Source organism: Amphibalanus amphitrite, unplaced genomic scaffold (assembly GCF_019059575.1).
Source record: "Amphibalanus amphitrite isolate SeventyFive unplaced genomic scaffold, NRLGWU_Aamphi_draft 001352F_arrow, whole genome shotgun sequence".
Classification (NCBI taxonomy): Eukaryota; Metazoa; Arthropoda; class Thecostraca; order Balanomorpha; family Balanidae; genus Amphibalanus; species Amphibalanus amphitrite.
This window is the reverse complement of record NW_024882845.1, coordinates 151,209-173,085: the sequence shown is the minus strand read 5'-3', so window position 1 is coordinate 173,085 and position 21,877 is coordinate 151,209. Positions and strand designations below refer to the sequence as shown.

At 47.0% G+C, this 21,877-nt stretch overlaps 1 protein-coding gene across 1 annotated transcript; it reads right to left on the bottom strand.

Moving 5' to 3' along the window:
- Positions 1 to 3,283: 3,283 nt before the first annotated feature.
- LOC122372370 (beta-1,3-galactosyltransferase 5-like) lies at positions 3,284 to 21,517 on the bottom strand. The gene is made up of 6 exons (XM_043349490.1): positions 21,400 to 21,517; positions 13,164 to 13,566; positions 11,361 to 11,491; positions 10,756 to 10,946; positions 7,465 to 7,606; positions 3,284 to 5,083 (listed from the first exon to the last, which is right to left on the bottom strand). Exons 2-6 carry the CDS (start codon positions 13,542 to 13,544, stop codon positions 4,855 to 4,857), a joined length of 1,074 nt encoding a protein of 357 aa, XP_043205425.1. The 5' UTR covers positions 13,545 to 13,566; positions 21,400 to 21,517; the 3' UTR covers positions 3,284 to 4,854.
- Between the last annotated feature and the right edge of the window lie 360 nt (positions 21,518 to 21,877).

Below are 21,877 nucleotides of genomic sequence, written 5' to 3'. Positions count from 1 at the left end.
AGAGGGGTCACAGGTGCATTTTTCCTATTCAGTGTGTCATGTTTACCTATGAACCGATGTTTGAGAGCGTTTTGAACGATATTCGTCCAAAAGAGGCGCATTTCAATTTTCTCCCATTGACTTATAATGGAGAGGTCGCAAAATTGACCTGACCTTAGGTCACAGATATCAAAAATCCGAGATATACATTTTATACATACTGTTACTCATATCAATCGCTGAAAGTTTCAAAGTGATCGTTCAGTCGGTGTAGCTATAGCGAGCCTTTGAACTTTTTCTGAGGTAAGGTCACTTGACGTGACCTGGTGACCTGACCTTGAACGGCCTAGGTCTGAAATTTTCACAACATGTGCGGAAATGATGTAGGAACACGTGTACCAAAAACGGCGGCGCTGCGCGCCGCCGTTTTTGAGATATTCGCGAAAAACCTGAGGGGGGGGCGTAAAAACGCCCCCCCCCCCAGCACGGCGCGGGTTAAAATTGGATATCATCGGCTTCCTCTCGTGACGGGCAGCACGCTCGTTTTTTCCGCGAAGCTCTAGCTCGATCAGGGGCCAAACGCGAGGGGGGTCGTACCAACCTCCCCCCCCCCCCCTTGTGCCGTCGAAGGACGCCAAATGGCCTGTGCCGGTGAGGGTTAAGTTAACATAAAAAACTGGCAAGAGAAATGTCGCGGCATTCCCTACTAAGAAAACATTCAGGGATTGTTAGCATACTAATAAAATCGCTTTTGTTCTGCATTTTGATTTCGTTATACGTGCTTGTGAATGACAGGGCACTGCGCTGCCTGTATTGTATGTATATGGTTTATGTATGTCGATGTGTTTCCCTCTGTAATGCCCACCGAATGGTGGTTAGTGGGAATATGAAATAACCAGCGCCCCAGTGGCGGTCTCGGCCAACTTCGCCCTAGTGAGGGGGGGCATATGTTACCACCCACCTCTAACTCAAAAACTAAGAGGGCTAGAAAGACGCGGTAAAAAGCAGTCGATAGCTCTCAATGCGTACGTTTGAAAGTATTTCGGTCATTTTTCACCTTAGAGCAATATTGGGGTCACCAGACGTCATTAAAGGTCAAAATTTGCCAATTGTCATTATATTTTTCAGAAAACATGCCGCTATCTCAGGAACTATGATAGCTAAAAAAGCGCATGGAAGAGCAATCAATAGCTTTTGAACTCTTCTTTTGAAAAGGTTATTATCAATATTGTCCTCAGGTCAACGGCTTAGCCTCCAGAGGGCAAAAACTCCAAAAATAGCTTTTTTTACGAAAAGTGTTTTTCGACAATAACTTTCGACTTAAAAAAAGCCACGACATTTCTATTGCCAGAATCGTGTTCCCCTCACCGAGACGCGTCGAATGAACTATAATTTGACCTTGAAAGGTCAACTTAGAAATTTGACCTCAGGTCAAGGTCATGACCTGACCAGAAAAGGTCATGTTGCATATCAGTCGATGCGTCTCAACAAGACAAACACAATGAGACCATCCCCAGCGTTCTATCTCTTTCCAATCGCGAGTTATTGGCAAAAAACTGTTTGTAGCCTCAAATGACCTCGCATGACCTTTCTAGAGGCTATCAGCAAAAATGACACCTTGGTCATCACGAGTTGACTAAATCATTGTGATTCTGAAATATTTGGACTGTTCCTATGCGTACACACGGATCTAGAGGCATTTTCATTTTTCTCCATTGACTTGTAATGGAAAGGTCATGCCACTGACCTGACCTTAGGTCATGGATATAAAAAATCCGAGATATACAAATTGTAGGCTCCCATAACAGCATGCAATCCACCAAGTTTAAAACCTTTCTGACAAACACTGTAGGCTGGACACGATTGCAAACTTTTTTTAAGGCTTGGTCAGTTAACTTGACCTGGTGACCTGACCTGACATGACCTGGGGTCAAAAATTTCACACATTGTCCAAAATTGATGTACCAAAAGCTACCCCAAGCGACGCGGCGCTACGCGCCGCGGTTTTTTATTCACACGCGAAAAACGCGACAGGGTGGTAACATATGCCCCCCCCACTGGGGCGAAGGATAAAAAAAAAATAATAATAATTATATAACCCTCGCATGTGTAGGGGGGGGGGGGTCGGATGGACCCCCCATGGTTTTTCGCGAATAACTCGCGTAAAAAGCGGGCGATCGCGACGAAACTTTCAGTACCCTCACATTGATCAATTTTACACCTACCCTGAAAATTTCATGACCCTGACCCAAATGACCTTTGACCTGTGACCTCTTTTCCGAGACCATGTTTGGCCGGAATCGCGATTCTGCGTATGTCGGCTCGCATTAGCCGCGCGTTTGCAAGCTTTTCGTGGTTTCAAACGTTCAAACATGTGATTTGATGTTGCTTCCATGCATTAGGGTGGGTGTTAAGGTCACCTGAAGGTCAGGTCAGGTCATTGACCTTTGATGACCTCGGGTGACCTCGGCTCACTTTTTCGAGCTATACATATTTCTAGGCTAGTTTTTGGAGCTGAATTCGAATTTAGCAACCATTTTGACATTTACGAAGTAATTTTGGTGCCTTCGTAACATGTTACGAAACTGTCAGAGGCGGTTGACACGTACTACGAATACCCGTCACGATGCCTACTGGTTGACCTGACCTGACCTGACCCGACCTGGTCTATATGCTTAAAGACATCATCTGTGATCAAAACTAACACGATATTCGTGATCAGCACCCCGAAAACCCCTTAGCAGCCACACTTTACGACTTTCTAACAGGTCCCGATTTTCCCGACTTTGGGTCATTGACCTGACCTGGAAGGTCACCCAATAACCTAGGACCTTAAAATTGGGTATCATCAGCTTCCTCTCGTCACGTGCAACACGCTCGTTTTTTCCGCGAAGCTCTAGCTCGATCAGGGGCCAAACGGCAAGGGGGGGTCCAACCGACCCCCCTCCCCCTACACATTAGAAGCTGGCAAACGCCGCACACATGCGAGGGATAAGAAGGAGGAAGAAAGATGTCAATGGTGAATGGAGTAATGAGCCATTAACTGATCTTCCCACTACGATTCCGAAATTAACACTCATACTTTTATTCATATGCATTGGGTTAACCCTCGCACTTATATGGGGGTCGGACGGACCCTGTCCCTGCCCCTTGGTTTCTCGCGAATAACTCGCGTAAAAAGTCACCGATCGTGACGAACCTTTCAATACCCTCGATATGATTAAAGATAGGTACATATACCCCGAGAAATTCATGACTCTGAACGAAATGACATTTGACCTGTGTACTATTTCTCGAGACCATGTTTTTCATAAACGGCTTGTTTATTTCAGAAATTAAACAAATGGCAATACTGGACTATAAAATGGGTCAAAGCGATAACTGGAATCACCCGAAGCAATTGATCCGAAGGTGATCTGAAAACGCGCACAGTAATGTACATCGTCTTTGCTCGCAGTAATAGCATGACACAATCAACAGAATGATAATATCAACACAATACAATACGGCATGTCATCGATGGAGGATGCGCATTGCGAACCGTGAACAAAACGGGCTACCTACCACTTAGCTAAACAACGCGGCGTTTCACGCATGCAGACAGGCATGAGGAAAAACGCAGACAGTGTAGGCCAGGGCAGGAACAGGAAGACCTCAGCCACAGCACACAATGCACATACACTAGACATGAATATGGGTGCATAAACAATGAATAGGTACTTTGGTGTCGCCGCAACTGGCGTGTGAGTGGTAAAGTTGCTACAGGCTGTCGGTGGTTTCAGCCAGAAAAGATCTCCTGAAAACCATGGCGATGGTGTATTTTATGTTGCCGTGGCCTGTTCTTACTCCAGTCCATTAGCCTGTCTCTCAGGCCACCTTGACCATCCAAGACGGCCATAGATAATATCTATGAAGACAGCCACCCAAGCAAGTCTCATGTGGCGGAAATACACAAAAAATCACTAAAATCACAACCCATCACACCTCTCCATATCACAATACTGCACCCACGTGAACACACCAACCATCTCGAGACCATTTTTGGCCGGAATCGCGATTCGGCGGTCGGCTCACATTATCCGCGCGTTTGCAGTTTTTGTGGTTTTAACCCGCGCATGACTGGGGTGTCCATATGTCCAGCAATGTGGAAGATATTGCGGAAAAACGGAAGCGGAGTTCTGTTGAGCCCCTCCCCTCCCTCCAGTCATGCACGGTTAACCCGGCGGCCGCTGGGCCTCCGCGCCACCCGCCGGCCGCTGGGGGGGGGGGGGGGGGGCATATAGTTGCCCCCCCCCTTTACTTCCGCGGCGATATCGTCGCAACGCGAAGAGATAGAGAAGCGAAACTTTGCACACATCTTCCTGAATACCTAGCCGAGGTTGTGTCCAAATTTGGTGTCGATCTCATTTGAAATGACGTCACAGTGACGTCATAAGTCAAATTATAGATTTGCGACTCTCAGTTTCCTCACGATACATCAGGTATATGGGACCGAATATAAAGGGCCGATTATTGGTTAGGAACTAGATGGAAGTGTACTTAGATGTTTTAGGATGACAGCAGGTGCTGTCTAGTTCATTTACAGTTGAGTTTCATGCTCAGCGTCATCAGAAACGGTCCATATCGGGAAACGACAAAACTTTATGACGTCACTGTGACGTCATCTTAGATGCTACAGCCACCAAACTTTCTTCAAACATTGCCTAGGTATTCATTTGAAGCTATGCCAAGTTTCACGTTCGTAGCTCATCAGGTTTCGGAGATATTCCACAAAACGTAAAGGGGGGGGGGCAACTTTATCCCCCCCCCCCCAGCGGCTCGTGGGTTAACGGAGCCGGTGTTCCAAATATAAGCACTAACCACTAAGCAGTCCATTTAAAACTCCGTCAAGCTATTTGCACACACTTTCCCTCGCTCCCTCTTGCGGCACGGCCGGCTCCTGCAGTAGCGACAGAGGCTGTTGAAGGCCTTCAGCGCATCCAGGTCGCGGTCGGTGGGCGTAACCACCACGCTGGGACTGAAGACGGTGCCGCTGGGTCGTCCGAGCCGGGGGTAGTTCTGGTTGACCGTGTGACGGACGCATTCAGCCGACGTGGCGAAAAGTCTGTCATGAAGAAAAATACAATCGTTAGCTCAGGTAACATCAACAAACCTGAGAGAATATCTTAGGCTAAAAAGCACATGGTCAAGGTTGAGGAAGGTGTCGGTGCAATATAGGCTACGTGATACCCTAGCGGGGGACCCTGGGAGTGGGGAGGAGAGGGCAGGGTGCGCTAGTGTCAGCCATCAAAGGTCTTATCAAAGTTATCATAGAAGTTCTGTTTGGAGACACATGATAGGGTCAGCCGTGCAACGAAACTCAAACATCCGCGAACGTTGATATAATGCGCCGTTCATTTTCACCACCACCTTGCTGCACTGTGGGGAGGGATCAACCCCCTCCTAACATTTATTTTTTTTTACAAATATCTCAAACACAATGGAGTGCCACACCTTTATATGTATTTTTACTTGTGAAAATTTTTGACCCAGGCATTTTAACTGTTGCACTGGCGACAGTTAAAAAGGTCGATGTGACCCTCCCCTGTTTTTTTTTTTTTTTTTTTTTGGCGATGGGCGCCGAACTTTTAGTCGAATCGTGCTAGAATTTTACATAGCCTCTGAGGCATCCTTTGCACTATGTTTGGCAAGAAAAAATATTTTCGGGTCATTTCAGGTCACCGAGCTATGACGTCATAATAGGTACAATCTCCGACCGTGTTTGACAAGATCGTACATTCCGCGTAGCTGGATGTTATCTCATCGACAAGAACGAAACTATTCCATGTGATTTATGTCAGAATTTGACAAGACATGAATCTTTACACTGTATATTGACCTTTCAGAGGTCAACAAAGGTCAATGACCTCGAATCGTAACACGCTGACCTCCGTGATATGAGCTGTGTTTAGTGGAATTTCTTGAGGTCCAGAAGCTGGATCTGTGGCTCAGCTACCACCTAAGCGCCTTCAAAACTGTTCTTTGACCTCTACACAACGTCAACCCAGATCAATTACAACCGTTCTCGCCGGCAACGTGTGTGAACTTCAGTGTTCCCGGGGCCTAAGCCACGCAAGTAATGACTGAAATGCAATCAACTATACATCATTTTGTTGCTAATTCGTTGATAAATTTTACATTGTACATTCCGCGTTACTGGAATTTGTTTCACGTTCCTTCTTTCATAGATTCGCCAAAATTGGTTAAGTAACTTGGAAATTATAGCTTTTTCTCCGAAATTTGACCTTTGACCTGCCATAACGTGAGCAATTATTGACCCAGGGTCAAAAGATATACCACCAATCGCGAGTACTCGTTGAGAGCAATCGACTGGTCTTTGTTGCGAAGCGCTACGACGCTTAGTTTCGAAACGCTAGGGGCTGGGTAGCATCGAGCCCCCCCCCCCCCACGCCACGCTGTGTTATGAAAAATGCCCTGCCAGGGCGAGGGTTAAGGGCAGGTAACCAGGTTACGTCAAGTGGCGTTAGCCGAGATAAAGTTATAATGTTTGCAACAGCTACAGCGACTGAACAATGTGTTTGAAACTTTCAGCGATTGATAAGGACAGTACTATGCAAGGAACGCCATGCTTCAAAAAATTGATATCGGTGACCTAGGGTCAGGTCAGTTTTGCGACCTCTTAGTTCTAAATCAATGGAAAAAATTGAAATGCGTCTCTTTGGTCGAAGGATATACTAAACACTCTCAAGTTATAGGTGAACATGAAACTGCACTGAATCGGAAAATTACATTCGTGAGCCCTCTGTTTACCCCTTGGGTCATCGCAGGTCAGGAAAGGTCTTTATTATAGATATAGAAGCTTTACGACAGTAACTTTTGAAAGAGACTAGTAAAAGAGCAATGACTGAACTTTGCCTTAGTCTGAAAAAAGTGACAGAATCAAATTACCTATTTTTGATTTTTAGCGCTCTTTCGAACGCCGCCTACTGCATGTTGCTACGTGGCCTAAAAAGCCGAGTTAGAACGGGGGGATGGGATAGCTCAAACGTCAGATCCTGAAAATACAGGGGCGTGGTTAAAAAAACTTTAGAGTTGCATGCCAACATTTGTAGATTTGTGCTGAGATTTGCACTTTGTCGTAAGATTTGTTGATTGTATGTATTAGACAATACCCACGACAGATGTCTGACATGAAATGACAGATGTGCCGTAAAATATGGTTAAATATTTACATAAAAGCCCAGTCCTATCAAAAAGCCCGTGATCAAAAGTCAGAACATGAGATGCCTAATTAACATTCGCCCCAGTGGGGGGAGCATATGTTACCACCCTGTCGCGTTTTTGCGTGTGAATAAAAAACCGCGACGCGTAGCGCCGCGCCGCTTTAAGTAGCATTTTGTAAATCAATTTTGGACAATGTGTGAAATTTTCGACCCCAGGTCATGTCAGGTCAGGTCACCAGGTGAAGTTAATGCATACACTTACTGATTAAAGCCCGTGACGTAGATACCCAGTTGTTCTGTTATCATGCCAGTGATGAACAGATCGTCGATCCAGAAGAGCGGTACCTCGGTGGACCGTCTAACCATTGCACGAGCAACATCCTGACTGACGATGTACAGCCAGCCTGAAAACGAGCACAAATTCTTGTTAGAATCCCTGTAAGTGCCTTGACGTATTATTATAATGAATGTCCCTGTTTCAACTGCCAATTTTCACACTCATTGAAGTCAAATTGTTGATGAGAACAAAGTGACAGTGTTCTGCTACCTAGTGTGTCATATTGAGTTATTTACATATGACTATTGCAATATTGTGGACGGATGCGGGTCAGGCATGAGGCATGTGTACATACATGGCGGTCATGCGTACTTAAAAACAATATTTATCATTTTATACTGCTAGGGCTTTATTTCAATTTTTTTTTTTTTTGCTCCGCCAGCCTAAAACCAGTCTGGAGCCGGGGGTCATTACATCTGACAATTTTGGCCAGGAACAAAGTTTTACGTTAAGCCGGTTTATGTGAACCCGGAAGCAATAGCAACGTGGGAGCCCATCCTTAGCGTGTGTGAGCAAATTTAACCATATTAGTGGCAGGCTCCTGGCTACCCCTATTAGTGGCAGGGGGGGGGGGCTGTTTACGACCCCCCCTTGATATCTCGAGATCTAACGGGCTGATTTTCAAAATTCAAACGGCATTCGATTTGGCTCAACGAGATCTATATTTCTTTAAAAAAAAAATTAAAAAATGTCAATAGGGGGGTAGAGGGGGGTAAAAACGGGCAAATTGCAGATACATTTTAGACTGTTTATCACGGCCAGGTTTCTGAACCAATCTTAACGCAACTTTTGCCGATCGATAGAGAATGAACCAGGAATTCACATGGATCCTAAAAATATGCATTTTCAAAAATCATAGGCGGATACAGATCATTGAGATTGGGGGTGCACAAAAAGTATAGTAAATAAGGTTTTTGTTGGTACTGTTTCTAAAAAGGGTGGCAATGGTCTTGTTATGTTACAATTTTCTTATGAGAGAACGACTAAAATTGTATTGGTCATGCATAGGCGGTGTCAGGGCACCTATGTTGGGAGGTAAAAAATAACCCCCCTTTTTGGACGCCTGGATCCGCCTATTATAGCAAAAACGTGTCAAAAGAGGATGCACAAAAACTTTGTATATGTTATCACATGATACCTTTCATTCACTGTTCGTAAAACTGGTGCAGCATCGTGATCTTCGCCCAAATGACTCGCTTCACGAATAGAACCCCCCAATTCCCAGTGCTCTGGAGCCGCCCCTGGTAAAGTTATGAACTTGAAATTTTCAGGGAATGTGCCCAATTTAGTTTTAGGAAAAGTCAGAAAATTTCAGCATCGTAGCTTCAGCAGTTTCGGAGATATTCCCGAAAAACCTGAGGGGTGGATAAAAACAACCCCCCCTGCCACTAATAGGGTTAATGGGGAAACTTACTTTTGCCGAAGTGCCGAAAAAGCCGGAACAAAAAACACAGATGAAGAAACGGTAACATTTATTCACATCACATATTCATACACTTGTGGAAGGTGTCAGTGTACTGGTGTCGGGTGTATTGGTCAGGGAAAAAGTCCTAAATAACAAAAAACCTGACGCCTATTGCAAAGGGGAAAACCCCGCGTTGAAGCCAAAGAGCGCGGGGAAAAACCCCTACGTTTAATCTAATGTGTAGGAGGCAAAAGGGAAGGGATAATGACGGCCCCGTGCTGGGGAGGGGCGCCCGGCGACCACAGGCGTACTAACACCTTGGCCGCCAGTCGGCATTGGCTCTCAACGACTTCGCCTTAGCGGGTCGGAGAGCGCAATAGGGGGCCGCCAGTTGCACAATGCAAGAAACATCAATGGCTATAGCGTGAGCACACGATGCAATCATAAGGAAAATGTAAATAAACGACCGGGATTTAGGTTGCACAAGGAACTGGGCGCCGCGTTACTATCGTCCCCACGGCGCCCACTCATGTCCGTGCTCGGGTTCCTTTTGTCTCAGTGAGGTGGTTTTTATATGCTGTTAACCCTCGCCCGCACATGGGGGGGGGGGGGTGGTTGCCACCCCCCCAGGCAGTCTTTCTGCTCTGCACTCAACATTTTTAGAGCTAGAGGGCTGATTTTTCGTATAGCTGCTCGTCTATCCTTTCTTGATGTCCACTGAAAATTTCAAGTTTCTGTGATTTTTGGTTTCGGAGATATGACCTTGTTTTTCAGGTCATGTCATGACCCAAATGGCCAATTCTCAACATCTTGCGTTTGCCATGGGCCTTGTGAGCTTTTGACACCCTGATTTCGGCCTTTTTTGCCAGTCTTACCTCCCACCTATCATGGAACATGTTGTTCGACGATGTACAGAGGTCAAGGTCAGGGTCAAGGTCAACCTAGGTCATCTAAGATAATTGCGTTTTAGGCAAGCTGAATTTACTTTTTGTGAAGTTTTTTGACTGCATTGTTGGTAAAAGCTTCTCAGATCATGATTTCATGTGATATGCACCCAAAAACAATCGGTGCACACATCAGTATACACACAGACACACACAGACATACAAACACATATAATTGACCTTGACCTAACTTGACCTGAAATGACCTCAGCAGCAAAATTCTGGTCGGATAGTGTGACAAAGAGGTTCTAGCTGGCTTGGCACCAGAAAACAGCATCGTCATCGGTATTTGATAAGCAGCGCACTTGATATCCAACGGTGACCCAAAACAGCAACATTTTTTAGTTTGACCTGACCTGGAAGGTCAATGACTGACCTGAGAAGGTGAAACTGGATATCATTGGATTCGTCTCTTCCCAAAGAATCTTTTTGGTCTTTACTGCTAAGCTCTATCTCCAACAGGAACGAAATGGCGCGGGGGGGGTGGCAACCCCCCCCCCCCATGTGCGTTCTAGGATGGCAAAATGGCATGTGCGGGCGAGGGTTAATAAGACGTGCCTCCTGAAGAAAGATAAAAAGCAAATCATGAAACTCTGGATGATCGTCAATAAATTAATTTTGCTGCGCAAATACAACAAAGGCAGAAATCTGTCATAATTCGAGGACGCTACCGTCTCTGCGGGGGTTTATGTACAGCCCGTGATACTTTGAGGCACGTCGAACTAAGCGAGACAACACATCGTCTTAAAGTCGAGTAATTCCATTTCAGGTCCTCGATTACGAGCTGGTCAAAGTTTCTGTTCATAGACGCTATTCAATCTGGATCTCTTGGAATTCGTAAAATATCCTAACTACGGAAAAACCTACCTGATATGTACGGCGGGTAATACTCCTTTGGCCACTCCTCTAGGCTGACATGCCATTTAGAATTACCCCGGTAGGGTTTGGACGTTCGGAAGGCATTTCCACCCAGGTATCCCTTATCAGGGGTCTTCTCCAGCAAGTGCAGTACCTCGTACACATTGTAAGCTATGTCGTCATCCATCTTGATTATATGTCTGCAACAAAAGTGGATTGATCTGATCTGACCAACAAGTAAACCAAAATTGAACACATACATTTCTGAATAAATCCTGAAAATCGTTTTTGAAGCATCACCTCTACCAAATGGCCAACAGTCAGCTCTCGCTTATCAATGCATTGAGCAGTGAGACACCTCCCTTTAGTTTTGCGCCGGATTATCATTGGTAACCAACCATGTTATAAGATGAAGAAGACCTATAGACTAGGCCCCTTCGAGATGGCCATTTATCGTCTTATCCCTCTGACCGGGCTAAGTTCGGCGTTGCACCATTTGGTGGTCACTAACTAGAGCCCAGCGCCACTTAACCTACTCGAACTTTGGTCCATATCGTATCAAATCCTTATCCTTGTTCAATGCGGTTTCAGAGCGCACCAACCCATCCCCTCACCTGGCCTGGGGACAGAAGGTGGTGGCCCAGTCGAGGGCCATGATGTGCTTGTAGGTCAGGTTGTAGTAGGAGTCGTGGAAGTCTCCCTGCACTATGTCGTGATAGAGAGCATTCTCCGCCGCCACCGCAAACTGTGGTAAAAAATGCCAGTGAAAGGTAAAGCCTGAAACAGACTCTTTCTGCAGTCAGGAAATCGCGCTCGAGAGCCTATTCAAATACATGAAACACTCACGGCTCAATCACACGCACCTCACGCATGAGATTGATGCGGGTAGAATTATAATATATTTGAATATAAGCTCTCGCATGCGATTTACTGAATGCGGAAAGAGTCTGTTTCAGCCTTAATTAATTAACCCTCGCATGTGTAGGGGGGGGGGGGTCGGATGGACCCCCCCCATGGTTTTTCGCGAATAACTCGCGTAAAAAGCGGCTGATCGCGACGAAAGTTTCAGTACCCTCGCATTGATCAATTTTACACCTACCCTGAAAATTTCATGACCCTGACCCAAATGACCTTTGACCTGTGACCTCTTTTCCGAGACCATGTTTGGCCGGAATCGCGATTCGGCGTACGTCGGCTCGCATTAGCCGCGCGTTTGCAAGCTTTTCGTGATTTCAAACGTTCAAACATGTGATTTGATGTTGCTCCCATGCATTAGGGTGGGTGTCAAGGTCACCTGAAGGTCAGGTCAGGTCATTGACCTTTGGTGACCTCGGGTGACCTCGGTTCACTTTTTCGAGTTTTACATGTTTCTAGGCTAGTTTTTGGAGCTGAATTCGAATTTAGCAACCATTTGAACATTTACGAAGTAGTTTTGGTGCCTTCGTAACATGTTACGAAGCTGTCAGAGGCGGTTGACACGTACTACGAATACCCGTCACGACGCCTACTGATTGACCTGACCTGACCTGACCCGACCTGGTCTAAATGCTTAAAGACATCATCTGTGATCAAAACTAACACGATATTCGTGATCAGCACCCCGAAAAACCCCTTAGCAGCCACACTTTACGACTTTCTAATAGGTCCCGATTTTCCCGACTTTGGGTCATTGACCTGACCTGGAAGGTCAACCAATGACCTAGGACCTTAAAATTGGGTATCATCGGCTTCCTCTCGTCACGGGTAACACGCTCGTTTTTTCCGCGAAGCTCTAGCTCGATCAGGGGCCAAACGGCAAGGGGGGGGGGGTCCAACCGACCCCCCCCCCTACACATAAGCTGGAAAACGCCGCACACATGCGAGGGTTAAATCTGCCACATGAGCTGTCGAGCCAGGAAAAGAAGGTGATTTTTCAATGTCATGCTTTCTTTCATTTCGGTTTTCCTTTATGACCCATAACCCCTAATTTGATGACAATCTGCCCCAACGGTTCCTGGCCCTATGAAAAGCTGTGGGCAGAGACCCCACGGCCCCAGAGTTGTGAGAGCACGCTGCCCCCACTGCCCCTCCCCCTCCCCTGGTTTCCGCGCCTATGAACTGTAGCCAGTATATAATGGAACCTTTGTTCCTGGCTACCAAAATGTAGGTAAATACTTGACGCAGGTGAAAGGGAAAAGTTGTAACTTTAGAAAAGTACTTTCGTTTTTCTTATCAGGGAAAAAGAAAAAATGACTGGCCTAAAACCCGTGGGAGCACTAGACTTGGTGATTCCCTACGGGCTACGATGATCCATGTTATGAAACGATGCCAGGAAATATCAGGTGGGGACACCCGCTCCCATCCGTCAGAAAAATAGTTCCCGCGCCACTGCTCACTTGTAAGATAAGTCTTTGCAAGACCGCAAAAACGGCTCTCACTTGGGATATGGTGGTGTCGTCCTCCCGAAGCTTGGTGGACGCCTCTGCCAGCATAAAGGCGCGCCTCAGACCGAGCTGGGCCAGCTCGGCTGCCGGCAGCGAGTCCCTGATGGCCTGGCGCACCTCCGGGCGGCGCGGGTCCGAGTGGACCACGATCACGGCCCGCACCTCCTCCTCGCCACCACACACGGGACTGTTCAGCAGGTACTGGTACCGGCCGTACTGCGGCAGTACGGCGGCGCCCGGGCGCGGCTCCGGAACGGCTGGGGGCTCCATCCAAGGAGCCTGATGCACGACCTGCTGGGCCACCAGCAGCAGCACCAGCAGCGAGCAGCAGCAGGTCAGCAGCAGCCGCCGACGGAACGCGATAGGCGTCGGCATGGCGCCGCCAGAGAACGACCCTCTGGAATATGTTTTGGAGGGCTAAATGCGATAGTTGACACAGACTTATCAGTTTTTTTCATACATATGTCATCCATCCATCCATCCATCCATCCGTCCATCCATCCATCCATCCGGCATCCATCCATCCATCCATCCATCCGGCATCCATCCATCCATCCATCCATCCGGCATCCATGTCCATCCATCCATCCATCCGGCATCCATCCATCCATCCATCCATCCATCCATCCATCCGGCATCCATCCATCCATCCATCCATCCATCCATCCATCCATCCGGCATCCATCCGGCATCCATCCGGCATCCATCCGGCATCCATCCGGCATCCATCCGGCATCCATCCGGCATCCATCCGGCATCCATCCGGCATCCATCCGGCATCCATCCGGCATCCATCCGGCATCCATCCGGCATCCATCCGGCATCCATCCGGCATCCATCCGGCATCCATCCGGCATCCATCCGGCATCCATCCGGCATCCATCCGGCATCCATCCGGCATCCATCCGGCATCCATCCGGCATCCATCCGGCATCCATCCGGCATCCATCCGGCATCCATCCGGCATCCATCCATCCATCCATCCATCCATCCATCCATCCATCCATCCATCCATCCATCCATCCATCCATCCATCCATCCATCCATCCATCCATCCATCCATCCATCCATCCATCCATCCATCCATCCATCCATCCATCCATCCATCCATCCATCCATCCATCCATCCATCCATCCATCCATCCATCCATCCATCTATCATGCATACATACATGCATACATGCATATATAAATAGATACATGCATACATACATACATACATACATACATAAGTAGTCCAAATTTCACAATTTTAAACTTTTCAAATCTTTTTTTTCGGTACGTTTTTTACATCGTACAGTAATATAACTAGCATTATCATGTTCCTGAACTCAAACTGCAGCTAATAGCCAGACCGATACACGATATTAAATTCAATGACCAAAGATGACCTGGCCTTGACCTGACGAATTCGAAGTACAGGCTGGGTACCTTAACCCGCGCCGTGCTGGGGGGGGGCGTTTTTACGCCCCCCCCCCCTCAGGTTTTTCGCGAATATCTCAAAAACGGCGGCGCGCAGCGCCGCCGTTTTTGGTACACGTGTTCCTACATCATTTCCGCACATGTTGTGAAAATTTCAGACCTAGGCCATTCAAGGTCAGGTCACCAGGTCACGTCAAGTGACCTTACCTCAGAAAAAGTTCAAAGGCTCGCTATAGCTACACCGACTGAACGATCACTTTGAAACTTTCAGCGATTGATATGAGTAACAGTATGTATAAAATGTATATCTCGGATTTTTGATATCTGTGACCTAAGGTCAGGTCAATTTTGCGACCTCTCCATTATAAGTCAATGGGAGAAAATTGAAATGCGCCTCTTTTGGACGAATATCGTTCAAAACGCTCTCAAACATCGGTTCATAGGTAAACATGACACACTGAATAGGAAAAATGCACCTGTGACCCCTCTGTGTGCCCCTGAGGTCATCTCAGGTCATGAACGGTCGCCAGCAGTTTTTTGGCTATAACTTTTGATAGAGACGTGCTAGAGCGGTGAAAACACGTCAGATGTGTTCAGCTCGACGATACGGATCGACTGATATGCAACATGACCCTTTTCGGTCAGGTCATGACCTTGACCTGAGGTCAAATTTTCAAAATGACCTTTCAAGGTCAACGAATAGTTCATTCGACGCGTCTCGACGAGAGGAACACGATGCTGGCAAAAGTAATGTCATGGCGCTTATGAGTCAAAAGTTATTGACGAAAAAACGTTTTTCGTAAAAACGGTTATTTTTGGAGTTTTTGCCCTCTGGAGGCTAAACCGTTGACCTGAGGTCAAATCTGAGAACATTACTCAGAAAGGTCTGTAAAAGGGCTATCGAATGCGCTTTTCCGCGGCGCTGTAGCTCTATCGGTTCCCGAGATAGCCGTTGGCAGTTTACAAAATGTTGAAATAGTCAACATTTTACCTTTGGTGACCTCTGGTGACCTGACCTTTGACCTGACCCAAAAAATGACCGAAGTGTTTTCGTCCTTATTTTTGACGCTCTTTCGATTGCCGTTTACCGCGTGTCGCTACGTGGCCCAGGAGCCGAGTTAGACGGGGGGGCGTGAAAACCCCCCCCCCCCCAGCACTCGGCGGAAAGTTCAGGCCACCAGCACGGCGCGGGTTAACCCGGCAGTTGCTGGGGTATTTCGCCACCCACCGTTTGCTGGGGGGGGGGGGGGGGCGTTAAACGCCCCCAGCCGATAACTCGAGAACCAATAGGCGCAGCGAAACGCACGAGGCGGCAAACGAAAGAGCGCGACGAGACGCTTCAGATGAGTACTTTAAAGTTGAATTTTGAGGTCACAGGTTGGGTCAAGGTCAGGTCAAACACCTGAAATCGGGCTTTCAGTAGCATGGACCTCAGGAGTTTGCAATGGGCGCCTCTCGTCACAAACTCTGTCAAAACGGTGCACAATCCATCATATAAAGCCTACAAGAGTGTCAGATCCATTAAGGGGTCAGTCAAGCATAGGTCAGGGTCAAGGTCAGGTCAACCGGGTAGGCACATATCCCCAAAAATCAAAACTGATATCCGCAGCCTGTGACACATGTTTTATGGGTAATTTGGGGCGTAGAACACGATGGTAACATTCATTTTATCATATGTGTACGTGTTTGGCTCAAAAAGTTCAATTTAAGAAATGCATGTATCATGGTCGTGAAGCAATCACGTGAAATGTTCCAGATTTAGTTCAAGATTTTGGAAAATGCGGAACGATAATCAATAATCGAAGATAGCCATTTGATTGTTCATGGTATTGCCAGTCTAACGGCGTTTACGGCATGGCTGTATGTCTATTCTGTGATTTTATATGATTTTTTGAACATATGTCGTTTTTTGGTCGAAAACTCAGAAATCATGACGTCACTAAAACCTCGATATCTCAAAAATTTTCCAACCGATTTTTTTTCAAACTTTGTAACAATAAACTTCAATCAATTCCCTATAGGTACCAAAAATTTGGCGCGCATGCGGCGCGCCGTTTTTATGCTATGGCCCGGCGAAAAAAAGTGGGGGCGTTTAACGCCCCCCCCCAGCAACTCGCGGGTTAACCCTCGCCCTGGCAGGGGGGGGTCGATGCGACCCCCCCCCTAAGGTTTTTCGAAGATAGCGTAAAAACGGCGGCGCGCAGCGCCGCCAAATTTGGCACAGCCTATGGGGCAACCTTTTTACATATGACCTGAAAATTTCAGGTCCGGGTACCTTGGGTCAGGTCACCAGGTCAGAAAAACCGGTACAAGGTCATGGTCAAATTTCAATTTTCTTTTTGCACCTGTCCAGCTCACAGTTTTGGACTGATTTCCTTCAAACTTTCAGGGTGTGCTAAGTTCACCGAGTTGTATAACATATAGTTCGGGTTTTTTGAGGTCACTGACCTGAGGTCAGTTAGAGGTCATTACGTCGTAATGTTAAGCCTACGGGAAAATACTAAATTCGGAAAATACTGGAGATATCCGCTTCGTTCTATCACTTTTGTGCTTTGAAACCACAGTACTTAACAGCAGGTCACTTGGTGCTTCTTTGTTTGGTGTACTTATCCATGGGTCAGGTCAAATGAGGTCAACTGAGGTCAAATGACGTTTTGGCCAATAACTTGGCACATAATGACGCTAGAGCTTAAAAAAATGGTGTCATTGTGTTCCTGGTGATCAGCCGAATCGAATGATATGCGATATGATGCAATTTGGTTAACTTGAACTTAATTGATTAATTAAAGTTTACTTAAAAATTAACCCTCGCCCGTATTGGTGTTTTTCCAGCCGCGAACGTATAAGGGGGGGTCCGTTGGACACCCCCTTGCCGTTTCGCCCCTGATTGAGCTAGAGCTTCGCGGCAAAAACGAGCGTGTTGCCCGTGACGGGAGGAAGCCGATGATACCTAATTTTAAGGTCCTAGGTCATTGGTTGACCTTGCAGGTCAGGTCAATGACCCAAAAGTCGGGAAAATCGGAACCTGTTAGAACGTCGTAAAGTGTGGCTGCTATGGGGTTTTTCGGGGCGCTGATCACGAATATCATGTTAGTTTTGATTACAGATGATGTCTTTATGCATTTAGTCCAGGTCGGGTCAGGTCAGGTCAGGTCAACCAGTAGGGGTGCTGCCGGGTATTCCTAGTAGGTGTCAACCGCCTCTGACAGCTTCGTAACATGTTACGAAGGCACCAAAACTACTTTGTAAATGTTCATATGGTTGCTAAATTCGAATTCAGCTCCAAAAACTGGCCTAGAAACATGTAAAACTCGAAAAAGTGAACTGAGGTCACCAAAGGTCAATGACCTGACCTGACCTTCAGGTGACCTTGACACCCACCCTAATGCATGGGGGCAACATCATATCACATGTTTGAACGCTTGAAACCACGAAAAGACTGCAAACGCGCGGCTAATGCGAGCCGACATACGCCGAATCGCGATTTCGGCCAAACATGGTCTCAAAAAGTAGGTCACAGGTCAAAGGTCATTGGGGTCAGGGTCATGAAATTTTCAGGGTAGGTGTAAAATTGATTAACGCGAGGGTACTGAAAGTTTCGTCGCGATCGGCCGCTTTTTACGCGAGTTATTCGCGAAAAACCATGGGGGGGGGGGTCCGTTCGACCCCCCCCCCCCTATACGGGCGAGGGTTAAGAAAAACTTTAAGTACACTTAAGCAAGCTAAAAAGTATATCATTCGACGCGCCTTGACGTGCTGAGTTCACTGGTGCTTTTCGTTTTGCTCTATCTTAATTAGATCAAAAGTTATAAGCGAAAAGTTTTTGACCTGTTTTTAGCGAAATTTTTACATTTATACCCCCCAAAACCCCCCTAAATATTGACCTAGAGCAACCAAATTTGCACAGGGGCGAGAACTCCGGGGGGCCCACCTACCTACCAAATTTGGTGTTTCTGGGTGCCATAGGAGTCAATCGCGAGGGGGGGGGGGGGTCGCATCGACCCCCCCCCCCCTGCCAGGCCGTGTTATGAAAAATGCCCTGCCAGGGCGAGGGTTAAAGGGACCCTCCCACCTTAACCCTCGCATGTGTGCGGCGTTTGCCAGCTTCTAATGTGTAGGGGGGGGGGGGTCGGTTAGGCCCCCCTTGCCGTTTGGCCCCTGATCGAGCTAGAGCTTCGCGGAAAAAACGAGCGTGTTGCCCGTGACGAGAGGAAGCCGATGATACCCAATTTTAAGGTCCTAGGTCATTGGTTGACCTTCCAGGTCAGGTCAATGACCCAAAGTCGGGAAAATCGGGACCTATTAGGAAGTCTTAAAGTGCGGCTGCTAAGGGGGTTATCGGGGTGCTGATCACGAATATCGTGTTAGTTTTGATCACAGATAATGTCTTTAAGCATTTAGACCAGGTCGGGTCAGGTCAGGTCAGGTCAACCAGTAGGCGTCATGACGGGTATTCGTAGTACGTGTCAACCGCCTCTGACAGCTTCGTAACATGTTACGAAGGCACCAAAACTACTTCGTAAATGTTCAAATGGTTGCTAAATTCGAATTCAGCTCCAAAAACTAGCCTAGAAACATGTAAAACTCGAAAAAAATGAACCGAGGGCACCCGAGGTCACCAAAGGTCAATGACCTGACCTAACCTTCATGTGGCCTTGACACCCACCCTTATGCATGGGAGCAACATCAAATCACATGTTTGAACGTTTGAAACCACGAAAAGCTTGCAAACGCGCGGCTAATGCGAGCCAACATACGCGGAATCGCGATTCCGGCCAAACATGGTCTCGGAAAAGAGGTAACAGGTCAAAGGTCATTTGGGTCAGGGTCATGAAATTTTCAGGGTAGGTGTACAATTGATCAATGCGAGGGTACTGAAAGTTGCGTCGCGATCGGCCGCTTCTTACGCGAGTTATTTGCGAAAAACCATGGGAGGGGGATCCATCCGACCCCCCCTACACATGCGAGGGTTAACGTTAGATTTGAGTTGATATAGCCAAAATGGGGTCCCTGGCTCACAATTACCGGTTTCGGCACTCACAACATCGAGAAATGCCTTAAATCGGAAATATTGAATTTCAAAATTGCAGCATTTTGATTCAGAGGGGCTAATGCATACGAATACCCCTCTGAATGTGTGACGTCAGCGCAGATATCTAACGATTTTTAAATGTTTGAACTGTAATCGCCACGGCCCGTGTGGAATGTCCATGATGGTAATTAGAGATGTAAATCGGATACTAACTTTTTGGTATACCGATACCAAAGCGATACCAACTTGGTATTTGCTATTTCAATCATAATGTGTTTGGTATTTTGTTGGTATTATGAACCCTCACTAATGTGGTAAGAGGCTAAGAAATTGGTAAAAAGTTGGTATTTCCCTCATGTTCCCATGTTGGATCGGTTTCGGTATTTCCCCACGGTTTTGGTTGGTATTTGGTTTTGGTATCGGTACCTATTCCGATTTTCTGTAATTGACATCACTAATGGTAAAACATACATATTACATACACACACACACACATGATTTTACTTTGACCTTACCTGTTACGTCATCGGTAACCTCGAGTTCAATGAAACGATAGGCGTTATCACAAGTGTATTCGCGGCCATTGGAGCGACGGAAGAAAAGAAGAAAACAACTGGCCCCAAGAACTTTAAATTATGAAATAGCATGCACCTTTTCCTTGATATGTAGAGAATTTACCATTAATTGTTAGAGAAAATTGCATTTAAAATCTTCCATTTATGCTTTTTTCATCGTTTGCACAGTATGTTCTTTTACTAAGCTAGAAACACTAATTAGAAATTCCCGCATCATCAAGAACAATAGGGAAGGCTTGAAGTGAATACAATAATCTTAAACGGTTTTGTAATCCATGCGAAGACACTTCTAAAATTGCCTGTAGAAATATTAAAGGCAAAAGTTCAACTTTTCACAAGACGGATGGCTATAAACCTATTCAACGTGTGACAACTCAGCCGGTATATCGTCGCCTACAGCCCAGCTTTCCCTAGTGACCGATAGAGGCGCTGCTATCGATGTCCGCCCGTGCCGCCTAACGGTTAGGTTTTGGTCGACAGTTTGTCCAGGGCTATCAGACATCGTTAGAATTTTGACAATCAGTTTCGGAGATAGCAGGGGAGCCCCTGTAGAGCCACCGTCACCACCAGTCACCCGAATTATTGAAAATACCCCAGTCAGACGCGGGTTAAGACAGCTTTGACTACTGCCATAGGTATCATGAGCTACCATATTATCTAGTTGATGCTATCTCAGCTACTGCTAAAACATTCTTCGCAACATTTCCACTAGCCACCTACGCCTCAAGGTTTATATTCATCGTTCGTGGAGCTGATTATGTTTCAGAAATCGCCAATATAGGTACCTATGAATCAGTGGCGGATCCAGGATTTTCACTGGGGAGGGGCTGCAGGTCATAATTGGGCGCCACGCCCCGGATGGGCGCCATAGTCGCATCGTATTGGCGCTGAAATATTGGCGACCAGTGGCCCTGACAAGAGGCGCCCAGGATCAGTATGTACAGTGACACCACACGATTGGAAATATCGGTGCGGAGCGTACTGAAACGACGTTATTCGACTGATTTTTGCATCCTAGTCCTAGTATGCGGCACTCCGATGAGTTGCGAATTGAAAATTGGCGCCACTGCGCCTTCGGCGCAGTGGCGCCAGTTTTCCTTGGGTGGGGGCTGCCAGCCCCCGCAGCCCCCCCCCCTGGATCCGCCACTGCTATGAATGAAAGACAGACACATGTTATATGAGAGGTAAAAAAAGGTCTTACCGAGCCGAGCGAGTGGCCGACTGGCTGCAGGTCAGCAGTGCAGGACTTCCCTGCAGAGTGGGTCGGCCTGCCGGTTTCACGTCACATCATACACTGGTGCAGCCGCCATGTTGTCTCTGACGTCACTGATACCAGTTCTGGGACGCCACAAAGCCGTGATTGTTCAAGATTAGATTGGGGTCCTAGTCGCGTATTTGGAAATTCCAATAACAACGAGCCTCAGTGGTAGAAACCCATCACATTGGTAGTGCAAACTACTGCGGTATAGTTGAAATTTTGCTACCAGCTGTGTCACAAGGCAAGGGGATTTGTCTCACACGAAAGTCGCACGCCGTGATTACCTATTTGATGTCCAAAATTCTTATTGAGATATTTCTGCAATGGATGTACCTAATCAGGCGCGGATCCAGGGGGGGGGGGGCGACGGGGGCGGCCGCCCCCCCCCCCCCCGCCATCCGAAAAAGGCCCCCATATCCCG

Bases quoted from the DNA above. Each gene is read 5' to 3' on its own strand.
- LOC122372370 (XM_043349490.1), bottom strand. From the start codon at position 13,544: ATGCCGACGCCTATCGCGTTCCGTCGGCGGCTGCTGCTGACCTGCTGC. The intron at 10,947-11,360 runs GTGAGGGGATGG...CTTTTGTTGCAG, and splicing joins ACCTTCTGTCCCCAGGCCAG to ACATATAATCAAGATGGATG. The intron at 5,084-7,464 runs GTAAGTGTATGC...TCTTCATGACAG, and splicing joins TACGTCACGGGCTTTAATCA to ACTTTTCGCCACGTCGGCTG.